General features: G+C 37.5%; 3 protein-coding genes across 4 annotated transcripts; all 3 read right to left on the bottom strand.

Annotated features, from left to right (window-relative positions):
* LOC18789911 lies at positions 3,821–6,838 on the bottom strand. Of its 2 annotated transcripts, XM_020565707.1 has the most exons (6): positions 5,906–6,838; positions 5,505–5,728; positions 5,167–5,358; positions 4,932–5,072; positions 4,570–4,824; positions 3,821–4,468 (listed from the first exon to the last, which is right to left on the bottom strand). In XM_020565707.1, the coding sequence occupies exons 2-6, from the start codon at positions 5,712–5,714 to the stop codon at positions 4,268–4,270; spliced, it is 999 nt and encodes a 332-aa protein (XP_020421296.1). In that variant the 5' UTR covers positions 5,715–5,728; positions 5,906–6,838; the 3' UTR covers positions 3,821–4,267. The 2 variants fall into 2 exon arrangements, with proteins under 2 accessions (XP_020421296.1, XP_020421292.1); XM_020565703.1 differs by having other exon boundaries at positions 5,505–6,838.
* On the bottom strand, positions 6,997–7,756 carry LOC18789185. Its single transcript, XM_007223413.2, has one exon. It carries the CDS (start codon positions 7,578–7,580, stop codon positions 7,221–7,223), a length of 360 nt encoding a protein of 119 aa, XP_007223475.1. The 5' UTR covers positions 7,581–7,756; the 3' UTR covers positions 6,997–7,220.
* On the bottom strand, positions 8,344–11,586 carry LOC18793038 (eukaryotic initiation factor 4A-11). The gene is made up of 5 exons (XM_007222640.2): positions 11,412–11,586; positions 10,727–10,796; positions 10,468–10,574; positions 9,596–10,026; positions 8,344–9,296 (listed from the first exon to the last, which is right to left on the bottom strand). The coding sequence occupies exons 2-5, from the start codon at positions 10,792–10,794 to the stop codon at positions 8,661–8,663; spliced, it is 1,242 nt and encodes a 413-aa protein (XP_007222702.1). The 5' UTR covers positions 10,795–10,796; positions 11,412–11,586; the 3' UTR covers positions 8,344–8,660.

The raw sequence follows: 12,180 nt of genomic DNA, 5'->3' as shown, positions 1-12,180 counted from the left end.
TTTTTTTTTTTTTAAAGAGCAATACAATTAAATATTAGCCTACTACTTCATAGACAGACATAGTAAGGGTGGGCGAGGTCCGGTCCAATTTTCATCTCATGTTGGAATTGAAACCGGTACTATTCAATCAGTGCAGTTTGGTTTAATTTTGGTGAAAAAAATTTATGAAACCGGCCAGTCCAGTTTAAATCAGTTTCAGACTGAATATTTTTATTTTTATTTTACAAATTCCAACTAAAATTTTATTGTTTGGGCTTAAAAATTCACGAATGATCCAATTTCATGCAAAGAGAGACTATTGGGCCAAGAAAAGAAAGATGCTTTGAAGTTGGGCTTGGGGAAATATTAGTTATGGGAATAAAAATTTAGCATTGACTTAAATAATTTTTGATTTATTTAAAAATACGAAATCAATTCAGTCCAGTCCGATCTGATGCAGTTTTATTAGGTGTGAAATCAGCACCGAAATCGGTTTGAACCTGTTCGATGCAGGTTTTTTGACTTTTAGTCAACACCATTTTTTTTTAGATTTTTTTCCATTCGGTGCGGCTCGATGTTCTGGTTTTCCGTTCTCGATGCCCACCCATAACACATAGCACTTTTTTTTTCCAGCCCACAGAAAGGGACAAGACCATCCAAACATAACTTACAAACAGATTGAAAAAAGAAAAGTAAAACATTAAAATAGCACAACTTACACTTTTTTGACTGCTCCATTATTGTTTGTCGTTAGTCAAACTCAAATACAACATTAATATATTAGAACATCATTAAATCAATGATACCAAGCTCTGAATCTTCCCCAATCTGCATGCAGTCACTCATTTGTTGTTTGTTTGCTAAATAATTGGCTCCATTGTTTTTAATGAACAGCGGCTCCAATTTTAGTTCTACTGATTTGTGTTTTTTTTTTGTTTGGTTGTACTTCTTTGTGTTAATGTTTAGAAAAAGAATTTCTAAATTTAACTAGTTTATAGGCCTCGTTCGCGTTTAGTTATGCTGTTTTCAGACTTTAGCCCCCTATCCAAAAAAAATTCTTGACAATTTGAACTATTATATATTATATTATAGAAGAAGCCAAGAAAAAAAAAATTTAGCCATGCCCTAAATAAATTTATGGTTCCGTCATTGGATTTAAGCCTAATATTTGTTGAAGAATATAAGGACTCACATCGGAAAACACATAAGAATGAATTGGCCACTTGGTCGCTTTCTCACTACTCGAGGAGAGCCGTGCGTCAAATATTAGGGTTTAGGTTTTTCACGTTTAGTCGTCATCCCTTCCTCGACCTAACCACACTCGTTTTCATCCACATTCAGCCGCCGCCACTGCCCTCCTTGCCTTGACCGCGTCGAGTCACTTTTCTTCTAGGTCGAGTCATTCATGTTTTTCTTCCACTTCAAGTCGATGCCGTCACTCCTCTCTTCAACTCTGGGGTGTTGGCTTCGTTGTTGTCTCTCTCAGATTATGGGCATTGGGTTCATCGTTCTCTTTCTCCTCAGTGCATCAGCGTCAATGGTGGTTTTAGCGAGTATGCTTCTGCTATTGTGCCGACAGTCTCCAAGTCAATAATGATCATAGTGCAAGCTGCTTCATGAAGGTTGATGGTCACGATGGAGGTGGCTTTCCTCACACCCCTTCCGTCGTCCGTTCTGCGATCTCAAGCCTTACCTTCAGGAGAAGATTGTTGAAGAATATAAGTCCCACATCGAAAACTTGACTAAATAAAATAATGAATGGTTTCAATACTAACATCACCAAGACATTTTGTGATAAAACCCAACACCTACTGGGTTTTGTAGGTAGTTAAGTTGGGGACAATATCGGTGTTGCTAATAGTGGGCTGCTGCCCCGTCTCTTTAAAATTTAACATGGTATCAGAGTGGGTTGATTGACTTGGCCTAAATTGGGCCTTCACTCTTACCCAATATGTTGTCTTCACATGTTGGGCTTGAATGTTTACCCATACCCCTATTCCTTACCCAATACATGGTGTTCACGTGTTGGGCTTAAATGATTGACTCTGATGTGAACTTAGCTTCACGTGTGGTCCATTATGTAGTGGTCCCACATAAAGGGGCATGTTGAATAATATAAGTCTCACATCGAAAACTTGACTAAATAAAATAAAATATATAATGAATGGTTCCACTACTAATATCACCAAGGCCTTTTGTGATAAAATCTCACACGCTTTGTAGGTGATTAAGTTGGAGACAATATCAGTGTTGCTAGTAGTGGGTAACTGGCCCGTCTCTTTGAAATTTAACAAAGACGGCCGCTGTCCAAAGATTTAGCGTAGGTGGCTCTTCACCTAGGGTCTATAGCTTTGATCCTCCTTTTCACGGTGTTGGGCCATGTTTTTGGCAAGTAGGTTTGTTGGGTACCATCCTTTTACCAATCTTTATAGGTTTGGCTGGTTACTCTACAATGGGAACTACGAATCCGGGTGATGTTGGTGTCTTTCTTGACTAACATATGGAGACTAGCCCAATGGAGTCCCTTGGACGCCTTCCTTAATGTGTTCTTGGAGCATTCGTGGGCTTGGCATCCGACGAATGCTCTTATGCATGATTATCGTGTTCAGGTTAAGTGGCTAGGCCCGTTTTGTTATTGTTGTGTAGTGTTTTCTTCGTTCTCCCCTTAACTAATCTTTGATTCTTCGCCTGTCTCAAGGACTATGTTTTTAGAGGAGGTTTCTTTGTCAGTGCTGAAATGATACGGCGTGCTTAGGGGATTTTTTATATATTTATTTTCTTTCCTAGCATGTTTGCAGTTAATCTCTTCTTTGTGTTGCTCCTTGCAGATTTCTCTTCTTTCATCGCCAATTGCTATTGGAGGTGGCTGGAGATGGTGTGCTATTGTCAGTATTGAAATGATACAGCGTGCTTGGGGGCTTTTTTTATATTTATTTTCTTTCCTGGCATGTTTGCAGTTAGTCTCTTCTTTGTGTTGCTCCTTGTAGAGTTCTCTTCTTTCATCGCTAATTGCTATTGGAGGTAGCTGGAGATGATGTGCTTAGTGGTTGTTTTCTTTCTTCTTGGCGTATTGTGGTCTTTGTCGGATGTTCTCACTGTCTTGTGACTGTGCAAAAGACTATGATTTTATAGTAGGACTCTTTTGACAATTGGATTGTGTTGTAGTGTTCTCGTCGAAGGTGTATCTGTCAGTTTGTTGTTTTATTTTATCTTGCTCTAGCATTGGTCCTGCGTGACTGTTTCAGACTCTCTTGTTAGTATATGACACGTGTAGTATTATTTTCTACTCTGAGGTTTGTCCCTCATGAAGGTTTTAACGAGGCCACTGTTTCATGTCGTTCTATGTAAGCTACTTTGATTCTATGAATGAATTCCATTTCTCCAAAAATAAAATTTAAAATTTAAAAAAAAGACCTACATGGAAAAACTTGACAAAATAAATATACTTTTCTTGGTGGCATTGTCAAAGCCGAGAAAACGGACGTGGCATTATAGAATAAGCAAAATTTGGTCTGAGCATAATAGAATAAGCAAAATTTGGTCTGAGCAAAATTCAAGTAAAAGTTTTCTAAAAGGAAAAAACGGATGCGTTCTCTTGCTTCCAAGTGCAAATAGAGTTTGCAGTTTTTGGTTTTAGGGGGAACACTAAAAACCAAATAACTTCGTAGATATAGTTATTCAGGCAGCAACTCTGCATCATCTGAACAGTAAAGACGAAAATGAATGGAAGAATGAAGAAAGGCCAAAAGAGTGCCCTGAGCTTGAAATAGAGAGGATGAAGAATTTTGATTTCAGTAAATACCATAATAAAGCTACATGCCGTTTTAAACACGATAAGATATAATAATACACAAAAGAGATCTTGCTATTATCTGAAAGAAAAAATGAGTTGAATAAAAGATCTCTTTTAGAAATACACAAAAGAGATCTTAAATTCAAATTTCTCATGTTCAGTGATACCAAAAAAAAAGAGAAACACATAATTTTCAATACACTAAAATGATTTTACTTTGCACTAAAATCTACATTAATGCACATCAATAATTTGCATGTCACTTGGTGGTACGAACACATAATAATTTTTCATAAATAAGGTGAGCGGATTGGCATCTCCCTCTTGCTTTGACGAAAGAGCTAATTGCCATCTCATTTTCTTGTTGTGGTAATGAATATGTGGTTTGGTATTTGGTGGGTGGAGTTCCTCAACTTGCAAGGACTTGCTGACTGACTGCCAACAAGTGGCCAAGTCTTGTTAAACACACTGACTGTGTTTAACTAAACTAACTCATCATATCTCCTCACTCTGTTGTTTTTTCAGTTTGTGAATGCATTGGTGTGCTTCATCTTTCTTCTGATCAATCCATGGTAGTTTTTTCTGCAAGGTCTCTATATCTTTCTCAGCGACCTTCAATTCATTCTCAACTTGGTTAATTTTTGGCCGCACAGCCAACAGTAATTTAGTTAATCCATCTATCGCCTTACCAGTAACCTGCAAACATTATAACAGGAAAAAAAAAAAAAAAAAGAGTTAGAATTTTGTGTGTTAAAACTCCCCTACTCTATTTGATGAGTTAGAATTTTGTGCGTTACTTTGATTTGTTCCAGTAAGGACTTTTTTGAACCCAAAGAATCCCAAATCTTTCCCTTGGCAATAGCATTGGCAGCAGCATTGGCATTAGCATTAGCATTCCCACTAGCTTTAGCAATAGCTTCATCCCATTGCCCTTGCAATAGAACTGCCAAACTTTCCCTTTGCCATTTAAGTTGTTGGATTTGTCTTAGGCGGTATTGAACTATATTTCTCTGATTGGTCTGATACCATCTCTCGTAATGCCACCACGAATACTGTTTCAACCGTCCAAAGGAAAAAGGAAAAAAAAAAAACCACAGAATAAGAAAACGTACAGGGTATAAATGACTAACTCTAAGCAAACTTTAACTTTTAATCTTACATATTCTGGAAGCTTATGATATTCCTCTTCAAGTGAGGAAAATAAACAAACACCCCCCTTCTGGCTCACATTGATCTGTTTCAGAAGCTGTTTTTCCTTAGCCAAACTTCTGGTTCCGTGTCCCATCCTGAAATTCAATTTCTGAACCCATGTCCACATTTCCAACAAACTCAAAAAGGCTTAATGGAAAGAAAAAAAGAAATAATCAAGAAACAATCAGAAAACAAATATATACACGTTTAGCTATCTCTTCTCCGGGCAAGCAGGGCTTAATTGGTTTTCTTTGGTTAGATTTGTCTGTGAAACGAAGCAGAAATAGTTGCAATATATTCATTTTCTCCCTCTCCAGGGTCAAGCAGTGTTCGAGTCCCCTTCCATAACAAATCAAGCAGTCCAACCGAGGAAGAAGGGTACATCTCCGATCACACTGTTGACATAGTTTTCAAAAAGATGTTTCAGATTTTCATTCATGATCATGTTATTTGATAATTGAAGTTGAGACTACCACAGCAGCTAAGAATTAGGAAATGCAGTCACATATATTCGTGCATATTGCAGACCATTTTAACATACCACCCTTTGCGCTATGTCTTCAGCCAGCTCAAGCTTATGTTGCCTGATCTTTGCAAGCAGCTTCTCAGCCTCTTCAATTCTGGATTTTAGATTTAGCTCTGCAGCAGCGGCATCCTTTATAAGCCCACCAACTTCTTGCAACCGATTGTTGTCTCCTTCGCATTCAAGTATCAGAGCCATTTGCATACAATTAGCTTCCAATTCCTCCATAGTGTTGGCCTTGCCTGATGTTCATACAAAAGGTTTAACTGAAACACATTATACACTAATGGGATGCATAAAACGGTGGGTTTTAGTAAGTTCAAGATGAAGTTGATAACCAACATATCAAAAAATTTATAAAAGCCTATGTCTTACGAAAAAGGAAGAAAGAAAAGGATATGAAACAATTTGGCTGTTACCTTCAATGTCCAGACCAGATATTCAGGTACTGCAAATGAATGAGACAATTTGACTGGGAATTTTTAGAAGTCTGACTTAGTATGCAGATGCTGATATAAGGATATGAACTGTGCTATATATACTCAGCCAAATCCACTTGCACCCCATGCAAAGTAAGTAAGTCAACTGCTTCCATAACCCTTATTAAAGAATTCCTATTCAATAATTTACTTTTCTTTGGGTGGCATTGTCAATGCTGAGAAAAGATGGACATAGCATAAAAAAATAAGCAATTTGGTCTGAGCATCCGAGCATAATTCAAGTAAAAGTTACCCCCAAAAAAAAAAAATGGATACGTTGATCCAAGTGCAAATAGAGTTTGCAGTCTTTGTTTTTAGGGGAACATTAAAAACCAAAAAACTTCGTAGACATAGTTTTGCTTTGTCTGGGTGAAATGATTTAACTAACTTCTAATTCAAAGAATTCAGATTATGTTTCCAACTCTGTTATTTAACAATGGGGTTTTGGTGCTGTTGAAAACAAACAAAAAATATGGATGGGCAGAGCAGTTCTTCCACCAATGTTGCCCCATATATTTATGGTAATGGAAATTACAAGCACATGGGTTGCTAGAAATTCCTTAAAATTTGGCATAGCTTCTTACAACATTCCAGCCAATTATAAGCTTCCCTCTGTTCCCCATTCACTGCCTAGCTAGCTCATAAAACCATCTCAACCTATTGACACCAAAGATTATGAACAGCCATGAATTTGGTGCAGTGATCACACAAGATGGTTGTTTACAATGCTGATACATATGTGTGGTATGAAGAACCATTTCAGTTTACCAATTTGGGGGAAGATAAAGTTCGATTAAGATATATGATATTGGTGACCAAATCTATTTACAAGAAAATGATGAATAGGTGAAGATTTCTAACACTATGATATGAGTGAGCGCATCCAGACCAGAGCACCTCTTAGATTACAGGGTGCAAATTAAAGCTTAAAAAAAAAGCTGAAATATGAAAAGGAAGGGAATTTTTTTGAACATCAATAGAGAATCAAACTCAATATCTAATTTAGTGAGCACAACCTTAAAGCTTAGAGCTTTGAATGAAACCAGCATGAATTCTTATGAAAAGAGACAACTTGATTTAAAACCAGTGACAGTACTTCACCCAATTTACAATTCAGTCTATTTGCACCAACCCAATTCATGGTTTTTTTTTTATGAACACAACCATAACTCCATAAGACACAAAATTCAAGACTTTCTCTCAAGACTTACAAATAATTATAGAGCAAAACTAAACAGTACCCACCAAATCCCAATCACCACCATCCATAAACCACTTGGGTGCACTTATCTTTAAGCCACCTGAAGCTTTTCCTGAAGGAGCCCTTCATCTTGCCCTCCACAGAGTACATTTTGTAGCTAGCAACCCTCTTCTTCCTCTGCAACTCAGGGTCCATGAGACCCCAATTAGACTTTGAGGACGAACCAGAAGTGCTTTTTCCCTTCTTCAACTTGAAGTCCCTGTTATTGTTATTAGCCATCTGGGTTTGTGCATAAGAAACACTGTAGCTCCTTAGCTCATAGGAAGTGGGTGGTCTTGGAGGTCCATAGTAGTTTTCCATCTGCATCGTCCCACTGCCAGTGCCATATGACTTTGATCTGCTGTAGTCTTCCATGGGATTTTGGCAGAGAGTATAGAACCGTTTGAAGGGTTTGTTTTGCAAGGCCAACCGATCTTGACAGACCAGGAAGAAAACGAGGAAGTAGAGAGGTGTGGGGTCCAACAGACGAGAAATTGCTCAATTTGCTCTGGCTTGTGTTGTTTTGTTTTGAAAGTTCTTATTTCTAGGGCAGGAAGGCTGACCTGACCTTATGAGTGATTCTAGATGGCGTGTTTCGTGGGGAATCATGTTGTCTACGGAAGATTAATTTATCAATAAAAATACAATTTTTAGGTCTTCATAAACTATAAAGGATGCACTTTTGCTCTTGAGCCCACAAAGGGTCTCTATTTATTTTTTCTTTTTGAGAAAAACCATTCTATCAATCCAACGGTTGTATTCAAGTTTGAATGTGTCTTGCTAGGAAGTAATTTCAAATTTGTATTGTGAGTTCCACTTTACATGAAAACGTTAATTATCAAAGTCGTTATAGAAAAAAATACAATTAACAGCACGTTAAAAGGTTAAAAGAGGTCTGTAACTCAAGTATGCACGTGAGGTCATAGGTCATTAGCAACACTTTCGTCCCAAGGGTTGTCAACAATAATTTGTTATGAGGGAATCTAAACCATCTTTCATCCTTTTCTTCTTTCCTTATCTTTTAATTTATATTCGTTTCTCTTATTTTTTTTTTTCCTGAGGACTTTTGTCGAAACAAGGATAGAACTTATTCTTCTCTTTGATTATTGAAAAGTTATCCCCAAGTGCAGTATCTGCATTTCTTTAACCAAACGAGAAACTTCCATGACTCCAAACGTAATATTCCATCTCAGAACCAAACTTAAAACAAATCAATCCAAACACAGTTACTGCTGCAAGTTGTCTCACATACTAGAAATACAAGAAATGCAACAAAATTTTCATGTGGTTTTTGCACACCTGAAAAATGGGAATGGAAGCCCGTCTCTTATGCACAGGTCCATACCCCAGATTCAAGTGATCCATGCTAAATAATGGCCCCCTACACCTACAAGGAAGAAAATAAATATGGCTTCCAAATTAGAAGCCAATTACCGCACCAAAGCAAAACCTTATTTAAAGCAGATCAGCAACATTTGCCGGCAGCTCCTCAATCACAACATTATAAAACTTCTGGATGTCAAACAACATCCTGTCGTCATCCTTGGTCACAAAATTGATGGCAACACCCTTCCTCCCGAAACGACCACTACGACCAATGCGGTGGAGGTAGTTTTCCGGTTGTGTTGGAAGATCAAAATTAATCACTAAAGAGACCTGCTGGACATCAATACCACGGGCCAAGAGATCAGTTGTTATGAGCACACGAGAAGAACCAGACCGAAACTCTCTCATGATAATGTCTCTTGTGTTTTGGTCCATGTCTCCATGGGTGGCAGAGACTGTGTGATCGCGGCTGCGCATCTTGTCAGTGAGCCAATCAACTTTGCGCCTGGTGTTCACAAAGATGACACTCTGAGTAATTGCCAAGGTCTCATAAAGATCACAAAGTGTCTCAAGTTTCCATTCCTCTTTATCAACATTGACATGGAATTGCTTGATACCCTCAAGGGTGAGCTCATCACGTTTCACCAAAATCCTCACAGGTTTATTCATGAACTTCCTAGTGATGTCAAGGGCCTCCGGTGGCATTGTGGCAGAGAAAACCCCCACCTGAATTTTCGATGGTAGCAGCTGGAAAATGTCATAGATCTGAAAATATGAACCGAGGTTGTTAGTACAATAAACCACTAGACCAAATAGAATGTAAACTAAACGGAAATTTTGAATTCCTTCAAACTTATCTCTAAATGTAGAAGTTGCAAATACAGCATAGAAGGCCAAACATTCAACTTATGCTAAAACAGGATTACAGAAAGCACTACAAACACAAGTCACATAATTGAATGCCCAACCCAGGTAACAGTGAGCATCACGAAACTCATTTTTTGTAGTAAGAAGTATCAGCTACTGAAGAAAAAAATAATAAATATAAAAATGAAATTCTGGACCTGATCCTTGAAACCTCGTGAAAGCATTTCATCTGCTTCATCTAAGACAAACATCTTAATGTAATCTGGACGAAGAGACTGTCTCCGTAACATGTCAAATACACGACCAGGTGTACCAACAACGACATGGACCCCACTGGAGAGAATGCGTTGATCTTCACGAACACTGGTCCCACCAACACAAGCATGAACCTTGACACCAAGATAGTCCCCCAGTGCTCGCATAACCTTCTCAATCTGTTGAGCAAGTTCTCGTGTGGGTGCAAGAACCAATGCCTGGCAATCAGGTAAGGCATAATCAAGCTGCTGCAGAATTCCAGAGCAGAAAGTCGCAGTTTTTCCAGTTCCAGACTGTGCCTGTTGAATCACATCAAGTCCCTTGCAGAAAGGAACAATTCCCCTTTGCTGAATTGCAGAGGGCTTCTCAAAACCTTTAAAAAAAAAGTTTGGACTGCAAATCAGATTTTCAATTTACCACAAGGATGACTTACATTCATAGCATATACCATCAAACATGCATATAAAGACATATAATATATATATATATATATTACATAAGAGAGAAGAGGCAGTGGCCATGACGTTAAATGGTGAGGATTTTACTTCAAGTGACGGTCTTAAAAGTCACAACCTAAACTATTACACCAATTCTTCATTTTCTGTTATCTAAAAAAACACCCACACGCACAACAAAATTGTCAGAAAACCTCAATACACTCTATATGCAAAATGGAGTTATACCTTGAATCTTCCTAAAATGCTTGAAACTAAAATCATCCGATCAGGCACACCTTGCCAAGAATTTCCCAGAAACAAGTTTCAAAAAGTCCAAAAAAAAAAGAAAAAAAAAAGTGTAGTATTATTTAGTTTACCATATGCATAAATGCCCCTAAGAAGGTTCTCCTGCAATCCCATAGCATCAAAGCTCTCATGAACCTCATCATATGATGTGAAGAATTCTTGCCCATCAGCTCCAAGTCTGCTCCCATCAGTAAATTAAAACAAGATTAACTTCTTTATCATTGGCAATACAAATATGCACCACATGCAAAATTCTGAATATGTGAATCAAAGAAGACTATATGACAGAGAGAGACAGAGAGACAGAGAGAGGGCAAAAATGAAACTTACAACTCACTCATTTTAGCATCATACTGACGAGCATCAAATTGGGATCCTTCCGGTGCCACAGCAGCCATAACTGAAAATATCAACCAAAAGATATCACATTTATAATTATAATTCATCTAATGAAGGTAATCTTGGTTTACGCAGTAAGATTATAACTGATATTCAAACTGTTAACCAGTATTTTAAAAATGAAGGTGCATCTTTTATGCAATAATTTATTTCAACAACAAAAACGCTCAATCTGGACTATTTTTATGTGAACAACTTTTTCTATGAGATTTTCTTTATGGGACTCTTGGAAAATCAAAAGCCTAATCCTTTCCTGCCCAGATCATGGTATCCTCACCCAGATGACTAAGTTCATACAATCAAAAACTCATCAGACTGAAATCAGAAACATATATAAAAAATTTGGTTACCACAGTTTACAAAATTCAAATCAAGAATACTTCTGCATTACAAAAGCAATAAGTCACCACACAATGAACCAAAGATTAAGACTTTCAATTTCAAGTTTTGAACAACTTTTTGACATTGTTTTCAGAACTTTCACGGGAACCAAACAAAACCCCACAAGTAATCGATCTGCCCAGAACGAATAAATCGCTAACCACAGCTTGAAAATGTTTATGCATTCAACAAGAGCTTAAATAGATTATAAACTGAACAAAAGACGAGAGCGAACCTGAAAGCGGCAGTGAGAGAGTTCGACGAAGTGGGAAGTTTAGATAGCGGGCTGTAGATTGTGTTTAGGGTTAGGGTTTCCCAAACTCCTCGGATCTCTTTATAATTTTTTGGATGGAGGAGTTGAGGAAGGCAACAATGTAAGACTGGAGAGGAGTAAAACGCGTACGTGAAGAGTACAAAATTATGTGAGGGCTCTTCGATGGATCAATCTTTCGCGTTTCCTATTTTGCCCTTACGCCCAGCGGCTGTACTATTTTTAAAAACAATTTAGGAAAAAACCGAGTATAGCCGGTCGGCTATACTATTTTTAAAAAAAATTAAAAATCCGGGTCTCGCCGCGCCGCCATACTACTTTCTGGAAAATATATTAAAATTGAGTATAGCCGAGCGGCTATACTATTTGTAGATATTTATTTACTAGTTTCAACATCCAAAGCACATATTGAAGAGAGAGAAATTTCACAGTAAATCAATTTTTAAAAACATGAACTTTACCGAATCTTTAAGATGTTTGCAGAATATGGATGTATTATTGAAAAATACGTACGTACATATATAATATATTATTAAACGTGAAAGTACTAAAATCTTTATACGGGTAATAACTCTGGAGAAGTAAAAAATCAAAGGGAACGATAGAGACTCGAGTAATGGCCTAATAGTAATGGATAATGCTCTAAACAACTCTTATCAATAAACGAAAATCGGGAAAAAAAAAAAAAGATCCCACTATATATATAAAGAGTACAGCCGCGTGGCACTTGGGC

The sequence above is a fragment of the Prunus persica genome, chromosome G1 (genome assembly GCF_000346465.2).
Source record: "Prunus persica cultivar Lovell chromosome G1, Prunus_persica_NCBIv2, whole genome shotgun sequence".
In the NCBI taxonomy this organism is placed as follows: Eukaryota; Viridiplantae; Streptophyta; class Magnoliopsida; order Rosales; family Rosaceae; genus Prunus; species Prunus persica.
This window is presented reverse-complemented; position numbering and strand designations above follow the sequence as displayed.

What these genes read in the sequence shown, in the direction of transcription:
- LOC18789911 (XM_020565703.1), bottom strand. Translation starts at nt 5,714, where the DNA reads ATGGAGGAATTGGAAGCTAATTGTATGCAAATGGCTCTGATACTTGAA. An exon ending in GAGAAGAGATAGCTAAACGT is followed by an intron (nt 5,073 to 5,166) that starts GTATATATTTGT and finishes ACATGGGTTCAG; the next exon opens with AAATTGAATTTCAGGATGGG. An exon ending in CCTTACTGGAACAAATCAAA is followed by an intron (nt 4,469 to 4,569) that starts GTAACGCACAAA and finishes TAATGTTTGCAG; the next exon opens with GTTACTGGTAAGGCGATAGA.
- LOC18789185 (XM_007223413.2), bottom strand. Translation starts at nt 7,580, where the DNA reads ATGGAAGACTACAGCAGATCAAAGTCATATGGCACTGGCAGTGGGACG.
- LOC18793038 (XM_007222640.2), bottom strand. Translation starts at nt 10,794, where the DNA reads ATGGCTGCTGTGGCACCGGAAGGATCCCAATTTGATGCTCGTCAGTAT. An exon ending in GATGCTAAAATGAGTGAGTT is followed by an intron (nt 10,575 to 10,726) that starts GTAAGTTTCATT and finishes TGATGGGAGCAG; the next exon opens with ACTTGGAGCTGATGGGCAAG. An exon ending in TAGGGGCATTTATGCATATG is followed by an intron (nt 10,027 to 10,467) that starts GTAAACTAAATA and finishes TTTTTTTTAAAG; the next exon opens with GTTTTGAGAAGCCCTCTGCA.